General features: G+C 41.9%; 1 protein-coding gene across 3 annotated transcripts in view; it reads right to left on the bottom strand.

Annotated features, from left to right (window-relative positions):
* Positions 1 to 26,220, bottom strand: part of ATP11B (ATPase phospholipid transporting 11B (putative)) — a 130,433-nt gene that overhangs the window by 66,134 nt on the left and 38,079 nt on the right. For all 3 annotated transcript variants that reach the window (XM_070753703.1, XM_070753704.1, XM_070753702.1), the window contains exons 2-10: positions 22,199 to 22,315; positions 20,175 to 20,264; positions 17,713 to 17,793; positions 16,150 to 16,257; positions 15,837 to 15,965; positions 6,291 to 6,394; positions 4,041 to 4,088; positions 2,129 to 2,193; positions 1,223 to 1,304 (exon numbers count right to left, since the gene is read on the bottom strand). In XM_070753703.1, coding sequence (XP_070609804.1) covers positions 1,223 to 1,304; positions 2,129 to 2,193; positions 4,041 to 4,088; positions 6,291 to 6,394; positions 15,837 to 15,965; positions 16,150 to 16,257; positions 17,713 to 17,793; positions 20,175 to 20,264; positions 22,199 to 22,315 — 824 coding nt within the window. The remainder of the gene's footprint in view (positions 1 to 1,222; positions 1,305 to 2,128; positions 2,194 to 4,040; positions 4,089 to 6,290; positions 6,395 to 15,836; positions 15,966 to 16,149; positions 16,258 to 17,712; positions 17,794 to 20,174; positions 20,265 to 22,198; positions 22,316 to 26,220) is intronic.

The following is a 26,220-nucleotide window of genomic DNA, read 5'->3' as shown; positions in this document are numbered from 1 at the left end:
TAGTGGGGGGGGGGGGGTTCTTCTCTATTAAAGGCAGAAGATGGAAAATCACGAGAGGTTTTTTGCTTCAAGGCATGGTAGGACGAGATTTGGGGAAAAGATACAGGCTGGTTCATTAGAAGTGAAGCAAAGTAAAACACTCAAAACTGGTACGCAGAATGAATTCTTAATCGCCAGGGCTGGGTTTTGTCACACGCTGATGATCTAGCAGTATTCTCAAAACAAAAACAAAAAACTTATCAGAAGAGGATTTAGCTTGACTACATCCCATTTCTCACGATTTATTCCCCAGTTTTCTTGAAGAACAAAGTCCACATTCAATACGTCTGAATATTCCAAAAGCAAATATTAATTTTGCTAAACTAGAACATATAAAAATTAGTCTAATAATAAATACTTAGCAAAATGATTTAAGCAACAGAGATATTTAAAAAATGTTTTAAAAACATGTTCCTTTGTTTTTTAACATGCTACTTTTTTAAACTTAGTGTATTTTGTGTTTTTTAGCTTTTTAAATTATTGTTTGTGATTCTACCCTGCTAGTCTGTGACCATAATAAATATCTGAACTGTTACCTTGTGTCCTATTATACCCCTTACTCCGAATTTTAATTTAAAAGAAATATACAAAATTAGCAAAATTCTAAAAAACCCATGCAGAGTCATCCACGTTCATCCAATTCAATCATTCACAACATCAGCCGGAGACAATCTTGTCGTTCACGGCTCCCATGCCCGCCGGCAGAGGTAGGTCTTCAGAGCTTTGCAAAAGACCAGGAGGGAGGGGTTGGTACGTATCTCTGGAGGGAGTTCGTTCCAGAGGGCCAGGGCCACCACAGAGAAGTCTCTTCCCGTAGGCCCTGCCAGCTGACATTGTCTGGCCGACGGGACCTGGAGAAGGCTGACTCTGTGGGACCTAACCAACCGCTGGGATACACGAGGCAGGAGATGCTCCCATAGGCAGCCTGGTCCTAAGCCATGTAGGGCTTTGTAGGTCATAACCAGCACTTTGAATTGTGCCTGGAGACCGATTGGCAACCAATGCAGCTCACAGAATGATGTTGAAATGTGGGCTTGGGAGCCCCACAATAGCACGCGTGGCTGCATTTTGCACAATTTGCAGTCTCCAAGCACTCTTCAAAGGCAGCCCCATGTAGAGAGCATTGCAGTAATCTTTACATTACATTCATCTTTAATGGAGTAAAATACTGCCAACCACGTACTTCTCTACTGCTGATCGTTTCTGTGATTTGCTCTTATAATTCAATGCCATTTTTGTCTCCATTCCTGTATATACAGCAACACCTATAAAAAAGTAAAAGAACATTCAGTATGGCAGCAACACTGTGTAATACCCAAAGCTGTTTTCTTCTCTTTCTTCAGAGGAGCCGGACAATCCCTTCAATTTCCGGCTGGTCACTCTGTTGGGTTTCCAAATCCCATCTAATGATTGCAGTGAAAGATTTTTAAATCGTGCTGTGATTAATTTTTTTTTAAGCGATTAGAGTTTTCCCTTCCAGATTTTTAAATTGGAAAAATATTCTAACGAAATCAAATGGATGAGGAGGTAACAGATAAAAATTTTCAACTAGTTAGTCCCCCATTTATGACCACATTTGAACCCAAATTTTATGTTGCTAAGTGAGATATTTGTTAAATGACTTTTACCCCCTTTTAGAAATTTTCTTGCCACATTTGTTAAATGAATCACTGTAGTTGTTAAGCAAGTCTGGCTTCCCTGTTGACTTTGCTTGTCAAAAGACCGCAACAGGGGATCATGTGATCCTGGGATACTGCAACCATCATAAATATGAATCAGTTGACAAGTGTCTAAATTTTTATCTTGTGACTATGGGGATGCTTCAACAGTCGAAAGGGTAAAAAACGGTCTTAAGTCACTTTTTTTGAAGCTGTTGTAACTTCGGTCACTAAACAAAGAGTTGCAAGTTGAAGATTACGTGTATTTCTTGGTGCAAGTTATTACAATCAACCTGACACTCTTCTTCTTAATTAGGAAAAGGGTCCTAACTCAGATGATATGCCAGCGATAGCTCCTCTAACAGGATGCTATGCAATTTCATCCATTCAAGAAATATTAACCAAGTTAGTGAAACTCTTATGTCACACACCAAAAATTTCTTTAGTGTTTTTCAATCTTGCTCCACGAAGTAGAAGACTTTCAGGCCCCAGTGGTCTGCAAAAGAAAGATCACAGTTTGTTCACATTGTTGATTAAAGTGAGCCAGTCCCTCTTTCTCGGCCCTGGAAAAAAGGCAATGGCAAACTGCTTTTGAAAATCTGGCCAAGAAAACTGCAGGGACGAATCCAGGCAAATCACCAGACATCAAAAACTGACCTGAAGGCACACATACACACGCTGAGCAGGGCAGTTTGAAACATGCTTGTTCAGGAATTCTGGGAGTTGACATCCACAAGTCATAAAGGGGCCATAGTTCCCTACCTCTGCTCTAGTAGAATAAAGAAGGAATAATTTTGCATTTCAATAGTTTTGATCTAACTACCCCACTAGAATGTAGCAATTTTATTGGGCCTATCAATAAGTAACTCCTTAAAATGGAAAAGATAAATTCATAGAATGGTGTCACTGGCACCTAATTAATCTACACATATAGTCCGGAAACATCACAAACAGCATGTCATGTAATGCCCATGTCATTCTATTTGTGAACTTCATAGGACATAACAGATTAACAGAGTTAGAAGGGACCTTGCAGGTCATCTAGTCCAACCCCCTGCCCAAGCAGGAGACCCTACATCTGCCTCTACCTAGGATCGAGCTCACAACCTCCTGATTCTGAGGCAAGAGCTCCACTTCTAGGCCACAGCAGCACCTGGTCATGACACAAGAGATGCTATTAGGAATCTTTCCTTTCAGTCCATTTTTTTTAAAAAAAAGTATGTTGTGCTATCGAACTATACAATGAAACTAAACAGTCACAGTCAAGGTTAAATGTTTTACATGTAATTTAAAATTTCTTTTAGCATTTTAGGACATTTGATATTGTTACTCATACTGCTCAGCTATTGTGTGCTTTTCACAACTCCTTCTCCAAGCAGGTCTGGATTTGTCTGAATGTGCCACTTAAGAACAACTCCCTCATCCCATAAGCAAACAATACTTGAATTCCCCCTTACAGAGAAGATACTTGATTTATGAAATGTTCTGTTGTTCTCAATTATAATTTACACCTGTTTCTCTTAAGGTTTTCTTCAATGACTGGAACCCCTTGACCAGCAATAATTCTTATAATATTTATACAGATGTTTACAAAGGGTCATGAGGGTCTGTGAGAAAAGACCCTTTATTGGATTTGTATGCTGCCCCTCTCCGTAGACTCGGGGCGGCTAACAACAGTAATAAAAAACATCATGTAAATCCAATACTAAAAACAACTAAAAAACCCTTATTGTAAAACTAAACATCCATACAAACAAACATACCATGCATAAAATGTAAAGGCCTAGGGGGAAAGAATATCTCAGTTCCCCCATGCCTGACGGCAGAGGTGGGTTTTAAGGAGCTTACAAAAGGCAAGGAGGGTAGGGGCAATTCTAATCTCCGGGGGGAGTTGATTCCAGAGGGCCGGGGCCGCCACAGAGAAGGCTTTTCCCCTGGGCCCCGCCAAGCGACATTGTATGAATTAGTCCAACTTGGTCAAACTAGTAACTGGCAGTTCACAGCATCACCCAAACCAAAGAGGAATAATATCTTGTAACCATAAATGACAATAGCTTGCAATAGCTTGTATTCCTCAGTTGAAGATATTTCCACTACAATTTACTATTTATGCAGAAGTAGTTCTTTAAAAGCATTCTAGCAGAAAAATAACAACAACAAAAACCTCCTAGATTAACAGAACTGGGCAACAAAAAAACACAAGGAAGCAGAAGGATCACAAAAGTAGTGTAGGAACATATGCATACAGATGCATTTTATTTCATTTTATTTCGGGAAATTGGATTGCCTGAGATAGAATTGGTCGCAAATCACATTCCCAGAGAGTGAAGGCATTTGGCTTACCGTACTATTTCCTCAATTTGATGACTTATGGTTATACGCCCAACAAATCTGCAAAGCAATATGAATGTGTTATAATTCAAAAATAAATAAATATATATATACATAAATGGAACCATTATTTTTTCAATATGACATTAAACCTTGGCCATAACAGTGTAGGAAATGAGTTAAAGAAACTAACCTGGTTTGCATGTAATGGTAAGCCCAATTCCTGGCATGCCATGATCAACAAAGCCAGGAATCTGAAGCCAAGAACAAACCAGGAAGCAACAATCAGAAATCCCAGTTCAGACATAGTGCTAAATAAACCACAGGTGGAGTCTTCCTGGTTAGCTTAATTCAAGGCCACATTCTTTAACTTTCTTCCATTTCAACACAACAGTTTAACATAGGATTTCCCGTTATGTTTAGCTATAATATAATACAAATAGTCTCTTGATTGTGCCCCAAATTTCTATTGCTAAGCAAGATTTTACACCTGACTTTCTTGCCACAGTTGTTAAGCAGTTTATTTATTTATTTTATTTATTAACTGGATTTATATGCCGCCCCCTCCGAGGACTCAGGGCGGCTTACAACATATCAAAACAATATACAATATAAATATCTAAAAATCCAATTAATTTAGCTAAATACTTTAAAACCCTAATAACATTTAAAAAACACTCATTCCTATTTGAACAGCAAACATACCTATACTCGTCGGCCAGGGGGCTAGAGTCTAATGGCCCCAAGCCTGGCAGCACAGATGAGTCTTTAGACTATTACGGGGTCCCCAGAGAGAAGGTTCTTCCCCTAGGTCCCGCCAAGCAACATTGTCTACTTGACAAGGCCTGAAGAAGGCTGACTCTGTGGGACCTAACTGGTCGCCGGGACTCACGCGGCACAAGGCAGTCCCGCAAGTAATCTGGTCCGATACCATGTAGGGCTTTATAGGTCATAACCAACACAGCAGTTGTTAAATTGGTAATACAGTGTTCCCTCGATTTTTGCGGGGGATGCGTTCCGAGACCGCCCGTGAAAGTCGAATTACCGCAAAGTAGAGATGCGGAAGTAAATATACCATTTTTGGCTATGAGCAGTATCACAAGCCATCCCTTAACACTTTAAAGCCCTAAATTACCATTTTCCATTCCCTTAACAACCATTTACTCACCATTATTACTGGTACTCGCCATTGAATAAGACACAGTGATTCTGATATTTATAAACATAATTATTTATTGACAATAAATTTTTTTTGTTATTTATTTGCAAAAATTATTAGTTTGGCGATGATGTATGACATCATCGGGCGGGAAAAACCATGGTATAGAAAAAAACCCGTGAAGTATTTTTTAATTAATATTTTTTGAAAAACCGTGGTATAGGCTATTCGCGAAGTTCAAACCCGCGAAAATAGAGGGAACACTGTACAGCTGTTAGATGAATCCAACTTCCTCATTGATTTGGCTTATCCAAAAGTCGCAAAAGGTGATCAACATGACTAAAGGACAATAAAACCCAAAATCTGATTATGTGGTCATGGGGATGCTACAGTGGTTATAAGTTTGAAAAATGCTTTTTTTCAGTGCCACTGTAACTTCAAACGGTCACTAAGTGAAAGGTTATAAGTCAAAGACTACCTGTAACCCATTTTTCTATAGCAAATCTGCATTGCCTTGGAGAGCTGTTGCTAGAACTCTCAGCGTTTGGATGACAGAGAATCAAATGCTTCATCCTATATTTTTAACTAGGAAGTGGGGAGAGAAGGCTTGAACATTGGGAGAATTTTCCAAACTCAGGGAAGCTACCAAATGAAATTAACAGAGCATTTTCAGTAAGCCGTGCTCTTGTTTTCAATAAGGCATTTGAATTCATGACTTCATCACAAGAATTTCCAGACCAGTTTAGGTCTAATTTTTAATAGCCATAAGTTCCTTTTCCAAATTCTTTTTTAAAAAAGGGCAGTAATTTATTTATTTATTCAATTTTTATGCCGCCCTTCTCCTTAGACTCAGGGCGGCTTACAACATGTTAGCAATAGCACTTTTTAACAGAGCCAGCATATTGCCCCCACAATCTGGGTCCTCATTTTACCCACCTCGGAAGGATGGAAGGCTGAGTCAACCTTGACCCGGTGATGAGATTTGAACCGCTGACCTTCAGATCTACAGTCAGCTTCAGTGGCCTGCAGTACAGCACTCTACCTGCTGCGCCACCCCGGCTCATTATAAATAATAATAAGTATAAGTAATAAAAAACAGAAACCTGTAAAGATCTGCTTCTGGTTGCTGGCATTCAATAACAGCTACAAGTTTGTCCAGATCGGCAACTGACTGCAACACAGCAGTTTCTGGGACTGCAATGTGTGTCTAAAAGAAGAAGAAGAAAAAAAAAAAAAAGGGGGGGAGAGCAATGATTTGATAAGTCTTGGTTAATGTATTCCACAGATCTCCAAAGGCCCAAAACCAAGGGTTGTTTTTTTAAAAAAAATCCCTTGTGATCTCTTAAAATTGTGTTCCTAATTTGCTAGTAAGTTGTCACTGTTATAAAAAATGCTGAGTTTAAAAAAAGCCACAATTTAGCAAACTGGTCATCTGTCAACAGGAAAATGATACTTTTCTTCCATCTGGTGTTGTGCTCATAAATTTCAGCCCTGACAAAATGATGTGTGAGTTTTTTATTCATTCTAACAAGTGCAACACTCCTTCGCATGACAATCATCACTTCATAAATAGTAGGGAGGGGACACACTCCAAATCATAAATTGGATGGAACTCTGTATTCTTGTGAATGTTTACTAAAAAGGGGCAAATAGTTGTGAGAAATATTAAGATATACCAATGCGAGTAAAAAAATGTTTGTAGATAGTATGTGGTCTGATACAAGAAATAAATAGGTGAAAGTAAATAACCAATGAGAAAGAAATATATTGAGGTGGGGATTTGGTCACCTAGAAAGAATTAATGAGCATTAAATGCCAAGACAAATAAAGAAAGGCTGTTTACGATTGTTACATACAGTGTTCCCTCAACTTTCGCGGGGGATGCGTTCCGAGACCACCCGTGAAAGTTGAATTTCCGCGAAGTAGAGATGCGGAAGTAAATACACTATTTTTGGCTATGGACAGTATCACAAGCCTTCCCGTAACACTTTAAACCCCTAAACTACAATTTCCCATTCCCTTAGCAACTATTTAGATTATTACTCACCATGTTTATTTATTAAAGTTTATTAAAAAAAATATTTATTAAAGGTGGACAAAATTTTAGCGATGACATATGATGTCATCGGGCAGGAAAACCCATGGTATAGGGGAAAAAACAGCGAAGTATTTTTGTTAATTAATATTTTTGAAAAACCGTGGTATAGACTTTTCGCGAAGTTCGAACCCGCAAAAATTGAGGGAACACTGTATATCTTTCACATTCCAAAAACCCTAGAAAAATTCCAAATACTCTAGACAAATTCAAATCACCAGGACCAGATGGATTACACCCCAAGGTTCTGAAGGAACCGGTAGACAAGATCTCAGAAACACTGAACTATATCTTTCAAAGATCCTGGAGCACCGGGGAACTGCCAAAGGACTGGAAAAGAGCCGATGTAGTTACCATCTTCAAAAAAGAAAGAAAAAACAGACTCAGGAAACTACAGACCTATCAGCCTGAGCTCAATACCAGGGAAGATTTTGGAAAAGATGATCAAGCAACAAATTAATAAATACGTAGAAGCAAACAAAGTAATAACCAAAAGCCAACATAGGTTTGTCAAAAGCAGATCGTGCCAGATTAATCTTATTGCATTATTTGACAAAGTGACAAAATTAGTGGATCAGAGGAAAGCCGTCGATGTGGTTTACTTGGACTTCAGTAAGGCACTTGACAAAGTAGACCATAACCTATTACTAGATAAAGCAGAAAAATGTAGGATGGATAGCAACACCACCAGATAGATTCAAAACTGGCTAACCAACCCCACTCAACAAAGTAGTGCTCAATGGAACTGCATCTACATGGAGGGATGTATAAAGTGGAGTACCCTAAGGCTCTGTTTTAGGTCCAGTACTCTTCAACATCTTCATCAATGACTTGGATAAGGGGATAGATGGGGAACTCATCAAATTTGCAGATGAAAGCAAACTGGCAGGAATAGCAAACACTCCAGAACATAGGTATAAAATACAGAAGGATCTTGACAAACATGAACATTGGGCGCTATCTAATCAAATGAAATTTAATGGGGGGAAAAGTAAGATTCTACATTTAGGCAAGAAAAACAAAATGCCAGGTACAGTAAATGTGGAACATTGCAAAACAGTAGGATCTTGGAGTCCTAAGTGGACAACCATTTAAATATGAGCCAGTAATGTGCAGCAGCTGCCCCAAAAGCCAACATCGTTCTAGGCTGCATTAACAGAAAGATAGAATCAAGATCATGCGAAGAGTTAATACTACTTTATAATGCCTTGGTAAGACCATACTTGGAATATTGCATTCAGTTTTGTTTGCCAAAACAAAATGTTGAGACTCTAGAAAGAGTACAGAGAAGAGCAACAAAGATGATTAGGGGACTGGAGGCTAAAACTTATGAAGAATGGTTGCAGGAACTAGGTATTTCTAGTTTAATGAAAAGAAGGACCAGGGGAGACATGATAGCAGTGTTCCAGTATCTCAGGGGCTGCCATAAAGAAGAGGGAGTCAACCTAATCTCCAAACCACCTGAGGGTAGAACAAGAAGCAATGGGTGGAAACTAAATAAGGAGAGAAATAACTTAGAACTAAGGAGAAATTTCCTGACAATTAACCAGTGGAACAGCTTGCCTCCAGAAGTTGTGACTGCTCCATTTGTCGTTGTGAATAACCATTTGTCGGAAGTAGTGTAGGGTTTCCTGCCTAAGCAAGGGGTTGAACTAGAAGACCTCAAAGGTCCTTCCAACTCTATATAATAAATATCTTAAACTATAACTTCCCATTTTAAACTCAACATTTGTTTACTTAAATAGAAACAGGTGTTTCAAGCTTGAATGTTAAATTTGAAACATTTTGCATACCTTACTGTCTTGTTTTACCGGTTGACAAACTAAGACAAAAAATGGCCAAACTAGAGGAAAATAACAGAAAACATTTGTCCTTAAAAGTGCCCTCTAGCAAATCCGTATCCTTTCTGTTTACATTTGCTAGTCACTTCCCTATAATCAGAAGTAACTACATTCCAATGACTCCCAAAGGTGCTTTTTCAGGAGGCAACTGAACTTGGTTATTTTCTTTTGAAGATATTTTGCTTTTCAGCCAAGAAGAACCGTTGTACCTACCTGAACGGTCTTCTCGATGCCCTGGAAGGAGAGTCCAGCATGGGTTTAGCTCAAGTCTTATTGGTAGGACTGAGTTTTAAATTAACATAAATACATAATAATTAGGTACCGCCCCCTTGCTGCCCCAAGTATCCAGTTTTAAAAAACGAAAAAAGGAGGTAAGAATAATCAAACTTTATTGAACAACAATAATAAAAACGATAATAACCACAAGAACTAGAAACCCCCATGGTTCACAGGGAGGGTTTGGACTCTCCTTCCAGGGCATCGAGAAGACCGTTCAGGTAGGTACAACGGTTCTTCTCCCATGCCTCCTGGAAGGAGAGTCCAGCATGGGATATACCCAAGTTTTAATGCTCCAGGGAGGGAGATTGGTGAACCATGGGCTGTACCTCCCCACACACTTTCTGTAGTACACGCCTGCCAAAGGCCGCCTCAGCTGAAGCGAAAACATCTAACTTGTAGTGTCGAATAAAGGTTGTGGGTGAACTCCACGCCGCGGCTCTGCATATATCTTCAAGGGGTGCTTGCGTTGCCCAAGCCGCTGATGAAGCTGCACTCCTTGTTGAATGAGCCTGTATACCATTCGGCGGAGTCTTGGAGCTCGCCTTGTATGCCTCAACTATACACAGCCTTACCCACTGGCTAATGGTATTGGACGACACCCTGAAGCCCAGTCGATTAGAACTAAAAGACACAAACAAGGCCTCAGTTTTGCGTAAGGTGCTGGTACGCCTGATGTAAAGCTTCAACGCTCTGCGTACGTCTACCTTGTGCCACTTAAGTTCTAGAGGGTGATTACCACGAGCACAGAAATCCGGTAACACCAAATCTAGAGCTCTGTGAAAGCGTGTGTTGATTTTCGGGAGAAAGGTGGGATCCAAACGTAAACACACTCTGTCCGGATAAAACTGACACAGATCTGATCTTACTGACAACGCGGACAGTTCGGACACCCGCCTTGCCGAGGTGACTGCTACCAAAAAGGCCGTCTTAAAGGAGAGGTAGCGCAATGACACAGTCCTTAATGGTTCAAACGGTGGCCCTGTGAGGGCCTGAAGGACCAAAGTCAAGTCCCATGTGGGAAAGCGATGAACAGGAGGAGGGTGTGTGTTCGTAGCCCCTCTGAGGAAATCCTTAATCCAAGGGTGATAAGTTAAAGATCCCCCATCATCCCGTTTTATAATGGTGGCGAGCGCTGCAACCTGGCGTTTTAGCGTGTTTGGCGCCAGCCCTTTCTCCAAGCCCTTCTGCAAAAATTCCAAGACAGGTAGGACTGAGGAATCCTCCGGACGTAGGTTCCTGTCATTGCAGAAAGATTGGAAGGCTGCCCATGTTGCCTGATAAATTCGGACAGTAGAAGGGCGCCGGGCCGCTTGAATAGTTGCGATGACATTCTCGGGAAGGTGACAGCTCCTCAACCTGTCCCCTTCAAGTGCCATGCGGTTAGGTGGAACCATTGGGGTTCTGGGTGGTACACGAACCCCTGACTGAGGGAGATTTGGTCGTCCGGGATCCTCCACGGTGGGGAGATGGACAGTTCCCTGAGGTCCGCAAACCAAGGTCTCCGAGGCCAATGAGGCGCTAGCAAGAGCACCTCCGCCTTCTCCGTCAGGATCTTCCTCACCACTGATGGAATAAGCGGAATCGGAGGAAAAGCGTAAAGTAGGGCCTTTGGCCACTGAAGATGTAATGCATTGATTCCTTCGGCTCCTTGAGTTGGGAATCGGGAGTAAAACCTCGGGAGTTGGGTATTCTGGGAGGTGGCAAATAGGTCCAACACCGGTTCCCCGAACCGACGTGAGATTTCCTGAAAAAGACACGGGTCGAGTCTCCACTCTATCGGGTCCAGTTCCTGGCGGCTGAGCCAATCCGCCTGCTTGTTGTCCTCCCCCGCTATGTGTTCCGCATGCAGAGAGGAGAGATGAGTCTCCGCCCAGTCGAAGAGAAGGACCGTCTCTTCCATCAGCCTGAGAGACCGCGTTCCACCTTGGTGATTTAAATGTGCCCTGGTCGCCACGTTGTCCGTGCGTACCAGGACGTGCTGGCCTTCCAGTAAGGTGGAGAAAGTCAGTAATGCCAAGCGGACCGCCCGCAGCTCCAAAAAATTGATATTGATTGGGCGTAATTCTTGGGGGCTCCAGAACCCCTGAGCCACCTGGGAGTGGACATGGGCGCCCCACCCCAACAGACTGGCATCTGTGGTGAGGATAGTATGATGGAATTGTCCGAAGGGAGTGCCCTGCCGCAGTGCTGGGGACCTCCACCATCTCAGGGAAAGTTGTAATTCGCGTCCCACAGAGGTTAGACGGTGTGTATGGCTTACTCGTCGTCGCTGGAATGGGAGTAAAGTCCATTGAAGTAGGCGGTAATGGTAACGGGCCCAAGGAACAATGTCCACGCAGGAGACCAAGGTCCCCAGTACCTTGGACAGGAAAGACAATGGGACCTTCCATTCCCGCTGAAGGCTGTTTACCAGAGAGCAGATGTTGAGCTGTCGTTCTGGAGAGAGATATACCCTCTGGGAGACCGTGTCTATCACTGCACCCAGGTGAATGAGTCTGGTGGCAGGAACCAAGTGGCTCTTTGGTATATTGATGGTAAAGCCGTGATGTTGTAGAAAAAGCATCGTGGTTTGCAAGTCCTTGTGCGCCCTCTGGCGGTCCGGAGACAGAAGTAAGATGTCGTCCAAATATGCTAGAATTCTGATTGGCCGAGATCGCAGATCGGCCAGTAATGCATCCAGTATTTTCGTGAAAGTACGTGGGGCCGATGACAGGCCAAAGGGCATTGCCCTGTACTGGTAATGTATGTTGTGTAGACAGAATCGGAGAAACTGTCGATGGGTCGGGTGTATGGGAACATGTAGGTAGGCCTCTTTTAAATCGACAGAAGTAAGAAGATCCCCTGTGCGAACAGAGGTCAGGATGGAGCGGAGGGAGCTCATCTTGAACCGTCGGTACAGAACATATTGGTTCAAACGTTTGAGGTTCAAGATGAGCCTGCAACCCCCGGACGCCTTGGGTACGAGAAACACCTTTGAATAGAATCCCATACCTCTGGAATTGTCCTGAACGGGTTCGATCGCCTGGATCTGCAAGAGATGGAGAATTTCCTGATCCAAAAGAGACCTCCTTGCGGGATCTCTGGGTACGGGGCAAGTGACGAAATGATGCGGAGGGCTGCACATAAATTCGATCCGTAGTCCCCTGGAGATAGTGGCTAATACCCAGGGGTCTGAAGTAGTAGTCCGCCATACCTCGCTGAACTTTTGTAGCTTGCCCCCCAAGGGAATGTCGAGCATTCCGTTGCTGGTATCCCCGGAAAGGTCTTCTTGTTTGGGAGAAACCTCTACCCCTATCTTGGGAATAAGACCTCTCATTCCTATATGAGGTCGGAAAGGCACCCTGTGAGTAAGGCCTGGTCGGTTGTGAAGTGGCCGGCCACGAGTCCCACCGAAAGGGCTGCCTACGGGAGTATGGGCCAGTCCTTCGGTCCTGGCGGCGGAAAGATCGTGGAAGGACTTTCCTCTTGTCCTTATCCTCCACCAGGACAGGATCAAGGGCCTCCCCGAACAATTTTGTGCCCTCAAAGGGAACCGAAGACAATGTCCACTTCGACTTGGCATCTACTTGCCAGTTTCTGAGCCAAAGTAAACGCCTGGATGAAATGGTGGATGCCATAGCCCTTGAGGCAAATTTGGCGGCATGTAGTGTGGCATCGGTGGAAAATTCAGCCGTCGCGAGGAGCTTGTTTAAGTCCTGCCTCAATCTGGTCTCGTCCGGGCCCAACCTCGCCTGGACCTCCTGGATCCACATGATGGATGCCCGACTGAAAAACGAGGCAGTGGATGCTGCTCGAAGAGCCCATGCGGCCATCTGGTGGGTCTTTTTGAGAAGTGTCTCCGCCCTCCTTTCATCAGGTTTTAAATTGTCAGCCGTCTCTGATGGTATGACAGCACGGGAGACCAATGTGGCCACTGGCTTGTCCACCGGGGGAAACTGTAGCAGGTTCTCCAAGTTGTCATCAAACGTATAAAACCTGCGTTCCAGGTTCGAAGGCCCCTGCGCTGCCGCCGGATGCTGCCATGGGCGTTTAATGTTCTCGAGAAAAATCTCAAGCGCAGGAACCTTGTCTGATTCTTTGCGTAGGTTCCTTACACAGTGCCGCCGAAGTGCATGGCCCATCACCTGGTTCCACCAGAGCTGTTGCTCCCGGCACATCTAAGGCCTGCTTCGCCTTGTGTAATAGAACCCTAAACAAGGAAGGCTTAAATAGGCCGGTCACTGCTGGCTGCTCGGGAAAGGTGAATTCATCATCCGACAAGCCATTGCCCTGGTCACTGTCTTCCTCAAAATTAGAATGGTCAATTGACATAGAGTCCCAACCCAGTAGGAGGCGGTGGTGCTGACCAGATATCCCTGGGCTGGGTAGTTTGAGATGTGAAGGCATTGGCCCGTTGGGTTGCCGCAGCTATGCCTTGCGTATATGCATTAGCAACAATGTCCTGTAAAGTAGGTGCAAAGGCCTGCCAAGCATCTGTATGGTCTCTAAGACCCCGCTGCCATCGGTGTGAAGGTAGAGGAGGGAGCATATGATGTCTGCAACCCCACCTGAGGCAGCGCCTGGCTATGAGATGAAGAAGGCCTCTCAGGCCTCGCTGCGGGTGAAGGCAATGGAAGAGGGATCTGTGGTGCCTGCCTGTCAGGGGGACCAATGCTCTCTCCGTTGCGGTGCCTTGGATCCCCAGTGAAACAGCAGGTGAAAGAGCAGATGGAGGAAGGAGTTGGAAAGGGCCAATAGACAGTCCTCCTACGATGGGGGGGGGGACAAGGCCGCCTCCAAACGCTGCTCTAGGGCCTTAATCTTCCTCTCAGCCTCACGAAGAGAGGAGCCAGACTGGGAGGATTTATTCTTAGGCTTGTTTGAAGCCTTGTCTTTCCCTTTTGCAGGTGTCTTAGCTGCCTGGGCCTGCTCCTCCCCGAGGACAAGTTGGTCTGCCATCTGGAATTGTTTATACATAGGGGCAGCGTTACTCACAAACTGAATCCACAAATCCACACACACAGCCGCTGGTCTTTAAGGTAGAATTCTCACTCGCAGTGAGACATGCAGGCAACTGACAGCTAAGGTGATTTCCAATTGGCCGTCAGCACCCCACGTGACGCCAGCGACTGTCTCTAGGCAGAACTGTAGCCTTCAGAAATTGGCCAGCTGCCCGGTTCGCGCCTTTTTAAAAACGGCGATCACAGCCGTTCGCGCCCTCGGCTTCTTTAACTAACATGGCGGGCGCGCAGAATCGCCTCATAGAGCGAGCGCCCCGCCATTGACAAGCCGGAAAAAACACTGCCGCTCGCCGTTTCTCCGCAAGCCGCCTCTTCCTTCAGTTCGCCGTTTACGAACGGGCAATCAGCTGTTTGGCGGCTTGCAATGGCGGCCGCGATTGCGGCAACGGCGTTCCGTTCTTCTAGCCGCCCCCGAAAATGGGGAGGGACGGACCCCCCCCATCTGGGGTGATTGGGCGCAGTTTGACCACTGGGGTCAGGAATAATCGCCCAGTTGCTCCTCGTTGGGCAGTACCCACGGAGAGAAGAGGCCCCAAAAGGAGAAAAAGGTGGGGGTGGTGCCCGCGGAGGGCAGAGACCCCAGCCGAACAGTGAACCTGTAAACGAGAAAGGAGAAAAAATTACAAAGTTCAATACAATTATAATTTATTATCACTTAAACATACTCAACCTAGAGGGAGAAATAAACTCATGTCCTTAACCTTGACTGAGTTTTTTAAAACTGGATACTTGGGGCAGCAAGGGGGCGGTACCTAATTATTATGTATTTATGTTAATTTAAAACTCAGTCCTACCAATAAGACTTGAGCTAAACCCATGCTGGACTCTCCTTCCAGGAGGCATGGGAGAAGCTTCTGCAGCTCTGTCGGGATAGTAGGGAGCAGAACGGTTTATATGCCTTGCAGATAAATGGTCATCTGCATCCTTTTAGAGGGTTGGAGGTTTACCTGTGTCCTCATGGTCATCATCTGAGTAGTGCTCCTGGTTCCTGTTGTCTGCAATTTTTCCTCTGGAAATCCATTCCTATTTTCCACACTATTCAAAGGGTTTTTTCCCCAAATTGTATAGTTAAAAGTCTGTAGAAATTCTCAGTCATCCACATCGTGGTTGTCCCAAAGATGCTTTTTCAGGAGGCAACTGGACTTTCTTTTGAATCATGACGTGGATGACTGAGAATCTCTTCAAAATTCCAATGAATCATATTAACTGTGCCTAAGAAACTCGCTCTAATATTTTTCGTTAAATTCATAAAAATGAATGCCGCCATAATAATAATACAGCCTTTGGCTATTAAAAAAAACCCTAAAGCTTTGATATGAACCCAACAAAATTCAAAAGAAATTTAACACTCTTCTCTACATAAATGTAATAAAATACTCTAGCCACAATTTCAAAAAGTAGAAAAAAATACATTTTAACAGTATGAACACAAACCTTAAGATTAGTTTCTCCATCCAAACTTGCAGTCGTAACATAGCAACATCCAAGTTCTCTATCAGAGGACAGAAGTACAAGATCAGCAGGGAACGTTTCATCTTTGGCTACTCTCACAATATCTCCTACCTGAGGAGAGAGAAGGAGGCATGGAAAAACTGATTTGCAAAATTACTAGATTAAAACAGTCCAACAAAACATTATTCGCTCTAATTAAATTCTTTATAAAACTGAACACATAGCCATGACTGTTTTGTTTCAACCCCACAATTACAGAAGACAAGCCCTCGTTTTACGTGACTAAGACACGTACCCGAATGTTCTTTGATCTTGTTTTTACAAGGCCACCACTACGAACAACATACACTGGAGCTCCATTCACTTCATTGTCTGCTTTGTGCCGCAGCCAATCTTCATAACCCTGAAAAGATCAAAGGAAGTCACTAATATATCTTGCCTGCTACTTGGCTGCCCTCTCAAATTTTATCAGAGGATCAAACTAGGGCCTAAAAAAAATGGAATCCACATGGCTCCTTTTCCCGACTGCTTGCCATTGAAAAACTCTGGACTATAGTCTCAAGGTTCCTTAATGGGTCATACTGATTGAAACTACAACTCTTATCAACTTGAAAGGGATCAGTTTGGGGGGAGATGGAGCCAAGCCAAAGTAGATAAATGGCTTCTAACATATCCATACCACTTTTAGATGAAGGAAATGACAACCTGTATGTCTCTTTTGAAAATATATATATACCATATTTTTTGGAGTATAAGACATACCTCTTCCCCCCCCTTTAAAAAAAGGCTGAAAATTTGGATGCTTCCCAAGGTCATGTTTGTAGAATGTTATGTTTAAATAAGACAAAAGAATTTCAAACAGCTGTAAAGAATGAGAGATAAATCTGAATGCTGGATGAAGATAATTTCATTTAAAGCAGACAGTGGAGGTTATATAGTAAATAAGAGCCAGCCTGTGCTGCTTCAATGTATCAGGCAGACTAGTTTTGAATTGTTAAAATGTTCTTTAAATAAATAAGTGAATAAATATGTTTTATCCACAGGTATTATGGAAGCACTGGGGGAAAATCAGGACCTATCAACTTCTAGGATTCCTGAACTGTGAGAAATCTCTAAAAACAATTGAATAATGCAGCACCTCTCATTATGTAAATCAATTTTTAGAAAACACCTTTGTAAAACCTTATTCCTTTAACACAGCAGGAAAAAAGGTATTCATTATATAAACTGAGGCACACACCTCCACAAATATTATGTGTCATTACCACCCACTGAAGGCTTTGATTGTGGATCATGAAAACATATAAAAGCAATTCCAGGCAAAAGCATGTTTTGTGTTTTGACTCCTAAAACTAAAATGTATTTCATTATGTCAATTGATGCACAAATCCTTACAGAATACTGTTACATTTCAATGAAATAGCAATGATTTAAGGTGCAAGGTATATTTAGGGACAAAATATCTTCGTCATATCACAGTTGGACCGAAAAGGTGAAAGATTCCACCCGGTATCCATATGATTCATAACTCATTAATATATAAATATTCATGTTTAAAATGCAGAACGATAGCATCAGACATTGTTCCGTAAAAAAGATCTCACTAAAAAAACATTCTTACATCAAGGTCCCTTTTTTCTGTACAATATTTCAAATGGCATATTTACTGTTTTGGAATCATGCCTTGCCTTCGCTGGCTTGGCTTCTGAATAAATACACCATGTGCTGATATTGCTAAACACATTAGCACATTGTGAGTTAACACTGATGGCCCACTGTTAATTGCAATTCTGTACTGAACATAATGTGTATGTCTGGTGCTAAGCAACTTACACTGAAAAAGAGCACATTTTCTTACCTGCTTTATGGCTGTCACAGTTATAACAAAAAACAATGGCAATCCACTAGTAATTGGACTAGTAGGAGTATCTATCATAAGCTGAAAGAGAAAGCACACAGAAAGAATATTCATATGAGTCAAATTTTGGAAAGTCTGTGTTTACACTTGTATGTTATATTCAGAAAACTGCAAATAGCGGTTTGTGGTTGCTACTATAATACTGCACACTATATTCTACAATATTTTATTACTCTTTGGAAATCTTGCAGCTTCCAAATATTACCAAAGCCAATCAAATATTAGTGGGTAGACGTTTAATATTATTTACTAATATTGTTATGATGTAACATTGTTATGATGTAACAAATCTTCATTTTTGAATAAGGTAATCTATTCATTATTCTTTGAAAGTTGGGTTATTTATGAAATATTGACTATGAAGGCTGCACAGCTGTTAATAGGTTCTTCGTTTCTTAAATATTTGAGAAATGCTTCTATTCTAAAAACAATATAAATAATTCCACTCTGATTTCACTGAAGGAAAAGAGGTAGAGTGAAATATAGAAATTCTAAACCATTTCATGAGTAAATGTCTTGTATGACCATTCTGTTTCTATTTATGGTTCTTTTATTCATGGAACAAATGTTGCAACTTAAGCTGCTTTTCTGAATTTATTTCAAAGCAGAAATGTAAAGAGTTCAAATACAGGTCAGCCAAAATACAGATAAAGGTGGATGTAAAGAAAAAAAACCCACGCTAAAACACATAAAAGCCTTACTGAGCTTGGCACTTAACGGTTAACATTTAAACACTGCCTACACCATATAACTCTTTTCTGATAAATGTAGAATCCTTTCCATTAAAGTTTTTACATAAAAGAACTTTTGTGAAATACGTAAGTACAATCAGAGAAGAAAAACTAAGCAAAAATGAGTAATAACCAGAGGTGGGTTCTTCTCCGTTCGTACCAGTTCTATGGAACTGATAGCAAGCCCCGGCCCTCTGGAATCAACTCCCCCCAGAGATTAGAACAGCCCCCACCCTCCTTGTCTTTCGCAAATTACTTAAGACCCACCTATATGGCCAGGCATGGGGGAACTAAGACATCCTTCCCCAGGCTTTTATATTTTATGTTGGTATGTATGTGCTGTATGGTTTTAATTGCTGGGGTTTTATATATGTTTTTTAATATTGGATTTGTTTTATTATTGTTGTGAGCCGCCCCGAGTCTTCGGAGAGGGGCGGCATACAAGTCCAATAAATTATTATTATTATTATTATTACAGAACCGGATCTCTTGTTTCCGGTCCATAGACGCCACCATCTTTTTTTGGATTTGGAGGGGGGAGCGGTTAAATAATTTTTTTTGCTGATTTTTCCTCCCCAGAAGCCGAGTTTCTGCATCACCATCTTGTTTTTGCCTTTTTTGGGGGGGGGGGGGGGGTTGTTTAATTTTTTGCTACTGTGCAGCCATGTGGTGCAGGAGGGAGTGAACCAGTGGCGAGATAAGTTAGAACTCACCTCTGGTAACAACTATTTTCTGATTACGTCATTTATTTATTTATTTATTTATTATTACAGAAACACTGAATAATGAAAGGTGGGAGGAAAGCAAGCTATACATGGAGTAGGTGAGTATCAAATGATTTTTAACAGTTTAATTGCACAATACGGATTTCATTGCAACTTAGGCCTGAGGAAGCATTTGCAAAAGATATAAAATGTAATACACTGTTCAAAAAAATGAAGGGAACACTCAAATAACACATCCTAGATCCAAATGAATGAAATTTGATTTACTTGGAGTTATATTGTGTTGTTTAAGTGTTCCCTTTATTTTTTTGAGCAGTGTAGTACAGTACTGACCACGTTCCGGGTAGGATGGAGGTGGCAAATGATAACTCATCTGACCAGTTAATAAATAAAAATATAGCTCTGATGCTTAAATTCCTCTAGGAATTCATTTTCAGAGTTTAAATTCCAAATTAAGAAAGGCCTTTAATGGTGACTTTTAGCTCATGATTTTGACAATATTGCTAATTCATATCACTTGTATTTGTTTTGCAAAACTGAAGCCAACTGTTTTTTCCATCTTTTCTTAATTAGTAAGCGTACGTGGAAAGAATAAACAGATGACATGCCAATTTACAGGAAACCAGATTTCAAAATATATTATGTACAATAGCTAAACTACATCAACATTTTTAATATCCCTATTTTAGAGTGAAGAAAACATGTTGGTCACTAGGAATAAACCTTATGAAGCAGATAAGCTAATGTCTTATGAAACCACAGAAAAACATGGATGAGCATGTCTAGATAATGGCAGTGTGGCATGTCACTAGATATAAATGAATTACTGTATATCTCTTGAGAGTGACCAGGCAGAAAAACCAAGTTTGAACGCCACCCCCCACCCCAAAGAAATTCCCTCATTTAAATTGCACATGTTTAAGTAGTGTTAAATTATCCAACTTACCTGAACCAAAAATATTATAAGAAAATAAAAATTGGCTACTCTTCTGAACTGTTCAAATAAATTTTTGGGCACAAAATTCCACACAGTATACTGCAAGAGAGGGGGGGGAAAGGTTACATTTAAAAACTGCTGAAGTAATTCATTTCAACTTCAACCATTTTATTAGAACAGTATATTCTGCGTTCAAGATTCAACAAATGTTAACAAGCTCTCTTTTTGAACGTTTGTATCAGCCAATTAAGTTCCACGTTTACCTTTATGTGCTAAATTTGCAACAAAATCCTGAAATTCATAAAGAAAATGAATTAACTGACATCCGATATTGGGTTTTCTACAATGTATGAAATGTTATCTTCCTTTTTATTTTAATATAGGTTATCCTCAACTTACAACCACCACTGAGTCCAAAATTGCTAAGCAGGACAGTTTATTATTTTATTTTATTTTTTTATTTTTTTATTTATTTATTATTATCTATCTATCTATCTATCTATCTATCTATCTATCTATCTATCTATCTATCCATCCATCCATCCATCCATCCATCCATCCATCCATCCATCCATCCATCCATCTATCACATCACTTAGTGACCAAAATTCCAGTCTTAATTCTGGTCATAAAGCTGAAGACTCCCTGTATATAATGAAGCCATAATTAAGCTACTTGCTTAATTTGACTTTGTCTCTAATCAAAAATAAAAATAGCCACACATTATTCTTATTCTTATAAGAATGCATAAGACCTATGAATTCTTGATAAGTGATGATCGCTTTGGATCACATAAAACATTTGAAGAGTGTAACCTAGATTCAAACCATACCTAAAACTGAAAATGGAAATCACACTATTTTTGTGCAAAGTGCTTATGAAGGCTAAAATATACTCACCTGATACAGTTTTTAGAACTATTTTTAGTTACCGTATTTTTCAGAATATAAGACGCATCCTTTTGCGTCTTAAAAGAGGCTGAAATGTGGGTGAGTCTTATACTCTGAATGTAGCTTTTTGAAGCTTTTTTCCCTCAGCCCTAATGAAGTGTTAACGATCTTCCCAGCTTGCAGGATTTTTTCATTGCTACTCTCTCCAAAGAAGATTTTTTTCAGCCCTAGCCAGGGGATAAAATACAGTGGTACCTCAAGATACGAACCCCTCGTCTTACGAACAACCCGAGATACGAACCCGGGGTTCAGAAAATTTTTGCCTCTTCTTACGAACTTTTTTCGTCTTACGAACGCCAAACCCGAACTTCCGGGTTCGGCGTTCGGGAGGCTGCTGGGAAGCCCCCTGGCTGTTTTAAAAGGTGACAGCCAGGCGGCGCGGCTTCCCAGCGGCCTCCCGAAACTGAACTTTTGCCAAACTTCCGGGTTCGGCATTTGGGAGGCCACTGGGAAGCCCCTCAGCCCGGCTGTCACCTTTTAAAACAGCCATGGGGCTTCCCAGCAGCCTCCCGAACGCTGAACCCGGAAGTTTGGCAAAAGTTCAGTTTCGGGAGGCCACTGGGAAGCCCCCCCCCCCAGCTGTTTTAAAAGGTGACAGCCGGGCGGCGGCGTTTTTTGGGGGGGGGGGGGTCCCCCTGCACGGATTAATGGATTTTACATTGTTTCCCACGGATTAATGTTTTTACATCGTCTTACAAACCTCCCCCTGGAACCAATTAGGTTCATAAGACAAGGTATTACTGTAATGTGCTGAAGCTGATCAGAATAAGGACACTAGCCAGATGAATACCTGGTAGGTAGATTTCCTCCCCCCTTTATTTTCCTTCCCCAAAACTAAGGTGCGTCTTATATTCTGAAAAATACAGTAAGTAAGCTTTTGAAATGTGATGCATCACAAAAACAAATTTTATAATGATATATAAATGGATTAGTTTAACAGTATGGCTCAAAAACAGCCCTAATCCTATTCATATATACATCTGAGGTTTTTTTTTAAAAAAAAATGTTGATATATCTCCTAAAATTTATCTTGAACTATTGCACTTTATAAAGCATGCGTATAGGTGTTAAAATTTCCCATACCTTAGAGGAGATTATTCTGTTTTCTGCAAACTTCTGAGGAACATAATGGCCATGCTGGGGAAAACGATTTGCAATATAAATAGTTCGATTATCACTCTGATGTGGTGGGTCAAAACCCTGAAAAAAACCCCAAGAACATTATATTGTTGATAGCTGTATCTCAGTATTTATTATACATTTTAAATCTTCTTGATATTCTCACAATTCTGAAAAATAATGTCTCCTTACTCTGAATACAGTACATGCTCTTGGTGAAACATATGAAAAACAAATGCAACACCGAAAAAGAAAACAAAAAGTAGTTATTTATTTGTATCCTGACTTTATTATTTTTAGAAATAACTCTAGATGAGGATCATATCCAACACGCCTTCCTCCTTCTATTTTCCCCACAACACCAACCTTGTGAGGTGGGTTGAGCTGAGAGAATAACTGGCCCAAAGTCACCCAGCAGGCTTTCGTGGCTAAGACAGGCTTGAACTCGCGGTCTTTTGCTTTCTAGCCTGGTGCTTTAACCACTAGACGAAACTGACCCTACCTACCTACCTAGTCACCCAGCAGGGCCATCCATTGCAGTTGGAAATTATGCCCTCAGTCAAACTGCCTACTAGATTCTCAGAAAAACAAAAGCCCCCTCTGAAACCCACTGGGAACATTGGTCACCTGGGGTGGACTGGTCCAATTGGCACTACCTCCTTGCAAGAGAAAGCAGAGGCACCCCCAGCATATTGAAAAGCAACCATAAAATGTTCTGACTTGGACAGAAAAACCAGTGTGGAAAAACCAGTGTGTGATAACCTCCCGAGCTCCCCCATCTCCCCACCGAGTCTATGCCACCTGAAGGGCAAGTTAAAATCTCCCAGTGCTGCTGTATTTTAAGACCCCAACATCAAGTGCAGCAATCGAGACAAGTAGCCCCATTATGGATATCGCTATACAGCAGGAAAACTGGTATAACAGCTAAAAATACAAATGATCTCTAGAGTCCAACTTCACCGTAGATGGTCCAACATCTGCAATGCAGAACCTCAGCCTTACACCTGCCCTAAAACTGTGATTAATTGGTGACAAACTAAATACCCAGTAAATATACGTCAAGTTGGAGTTTTCTAAATGACTACAGACTACACCGGAGCTTGGATGAAAACTTTACACAGCACTTTATTACAAACACACACTACTAGACACAATACAAGCTACTGCCTTGGCTGAGCAGGGTTAACTCTTTCCTCCTGGTCCTTATGACTTGGTTTAGCCACATAAACAAGCCTTTGGAGATCAATCCTTACTGCTCTTGAACTGTCAGATAGTCCTTGTTTCCATCCAAAAATTCTTGCACTCATTGGATATGCTGCCTCAGCGTGGCTACAACTTTCATAAAATACAGTCGCATAGCAAAGTTGCTGCCAAGTTCCTGGCTAGGTTTCAAGCTCAGTTCTAAGAAATGTTGCTGTTGAGCGCCCAAGCTGAGCTCCAGGCAGAGATCAAGCAGGGTTGACTGCTTTCTGGGGTTGTGGGTTCTCCTGGCAGTTGGATAGCAACCCTATTTATAACCTGTAGCTGTTGCCCAGATGTCACTCCCCATTTCCTCATCTAGGTGATGCATCTTCCTCTTCTTCTGCTCGTCACATACTCTCTGTGTAGATTCTCTTTTTCAGGGCTGAGGGCCCAAGTGGAGTAAGCTAGGCTAACCTGGCTACCTATGGACATCTGCATGTCTTTGAAAAGGCCAGTGTGCCATTCATTTAGCCAGCTGTGGAGGCTGTTGTGCCAGTCAAACAGCTTGGTGTGGACAATGGATTAGCTGAAATACCATTGTGGGCATCCATAGGGGAAAATCTCTGCTGGTCAGTCTGCCTCGCTAAGAAGGCTTGTGGGGAGGGGTAGATTAAGTGCTTTTGCTTCTCCCTCGGGTTTCCTGGTAGAGTCAGACCCTCATAACACTTTTGGTATGGGCAGGAGGGATGAGCTGAATCTAGTCTTGGAAAGGAGTTTCTACCTGCCAGGGTTACTCCCACCAGTATTTTCCAAGGTGCAGCTACACTCCACATAGCATATCTCAGAGAGGGGAACATTCTGAAACTGCAGATCGTGTAGGTATGCCCATGTTAGGGATACTGTAATGCTCTCTACATGGGGCTACCTTTGAAAAGTGTTCAGAAACTTCAGATCGTGCAGAATGCAGCTGCGAGAGCAATCATGGGCTTCTCCAGGTATGCCCATGTTACACCAACACTCCGCAGTCTGCACTGGTTGCCGATCGGTTTCCGGTCACAATTCAAAGTGTTGGTTATGACCTATAAAGCCCTTCATGGCATCGGACCAGAATATCTCCGGGACCGTCTTCTGCCACTCGAATCCCAGCGACCAGTTAGGTCCCACAGAGTTGGCCTTCTCCAGGTCCTGTCAACTAAACAATGTCGGCTGGCGGGACCCAGGGGAAGAGCCTTCTCTGTGACGGCCCCGGCCCTCTGGAACTAACTCCCCCTAGATATCAGAGTTGCCCCCACCCTCCTTGCCTTTCGCAAGCTCCTCAAAACCCACCTCTGTCGTCAGGCATGGGGGAATTGAAATTTTCCCTTCCCCCTACGCTTATAGAATTTATACATGGTATGTTTGTATGTATGATTGGTTCTTTAAATTGGGGTTTTTAAGATTATTTTTAGTATTAGATTTGTTTACATTGTCTTTTTATTGCTGTTAGCTGCCCCGAGTCTGCGGAGAGGGGCGGCATACAAATCTAATAAATAAATAAATAAACATTCAGCACTTGAGGTTATCCAGATCTCGGATGAGGGAAGCCTTGCCATGGAACCTCTTGGCATTTAAATAGCCAGGAATACTTGGTGCAAGATAAGGTTATGTTGTCATAACGTGAAATTAGTCCTTGCCAAACAGCTCATCTTGAAACAAAACTGCTAGTTTCCCCTCAAAGCTCATGAAAGGTACGTAATAAAAGGGAAGCTAAAAGCAAGAAGGCAAATACTTGTGTAAGATTGAAATTAACAGCTGGAGTAATAGTATGTCTCATGCAGAGTGCATAAAAGGAACTAAAAACAGGACTTTGGGATCTCTTGCTCAAACCTGATGCTTCTGAAAGAATACCGCCAAGTTGCTAACACCAATAGAACTTTCCCGTCCTGTGTTTTTCATAACAACCTTTAGCATCTGATAGTATAAGGAAGGAGGTAGAAGACTGTCCCAAAATATGATCTCTCTTCCTCTTGCTTGTTTTGTTTATATATTGTACATAAGGACCAAAGTATTCTTTCCCCTTACAGTGTTCATAAAAGAAGAAACTGTGACCAACTGGCTCGGGATCTTCTGTTGCTAGGACCCCTGGCTATATGGACAGGGTTACCAATGTGACTGTAGATATCCCCCTTGGTGTTTCTCAAGCTCCCAGCCCCATCTACAAAAATAAATAAAATAGTGAACTGTCATCTAGTGACAATTTAAAGATCAAAGTGAAGTCCAAAACTAGTTATCTACATCAGTGTTTCCCAACCTTGGCAACTTGAAGATATCTGGACTTCAACTCTCAGAATTCCCCAGCCAGCGAATGCTGGCTGGGAAATTCTGGAAGTTGAAGTCCAGATATCTTCAAGTTGCCAAGGTTGGGAAACACTGATCTACATGGATAGATCTTTTAAGCTCTTATAAACTTTCCAAAAGAATAAAAAACAATTGTAGTGATTGTAGGGTGGACAAAGAGGGGATGGAGGGTAATGTTAAGATAAATCTGCATGGTGCTTTACAATGTTTTTATTTATTTATAAGTAAACCTCTATGGTTCCCTCTTCCTACCATAACCTGAGTTGCTCACAAAATAATGAAAAAACATAACACATAGCAACCTCCACTGCAATAAGCTACCACAAAAACAGCATTCCACTGTATAAGGCCCCAGATTCACTCTAGCCCAGCACTTATGGTTTATACTGGGTTAACAACCAAAACTTAAAAGATGCTGACTGAAATCCAAGCTCTCCTTTTCCTCAAGTTCTCCAATGGAAGAATTG

The sequence above is a fragment of the Erythrolamprus reginae genome, chromosome 5 (assembly GCF_031021105.1).
Source record: "Erythrolamprus reginae isolate rEryReg1 chromosome 5, rEryReg1.hap1, whole genome shotgun sequence".
NCBI classification, from domain to species: Eukaryota; Metazoa; Chordata; class Lepidosauria; order Squamata; family Dipsadidae; genus Erythrolamprus; species Erythrolamprus reginae.
The sequence above is the reverse complement of the archived record's forward strand: the minus strand, read 5'-3'. Positions and strand labels throughout refer to the sequence as shown.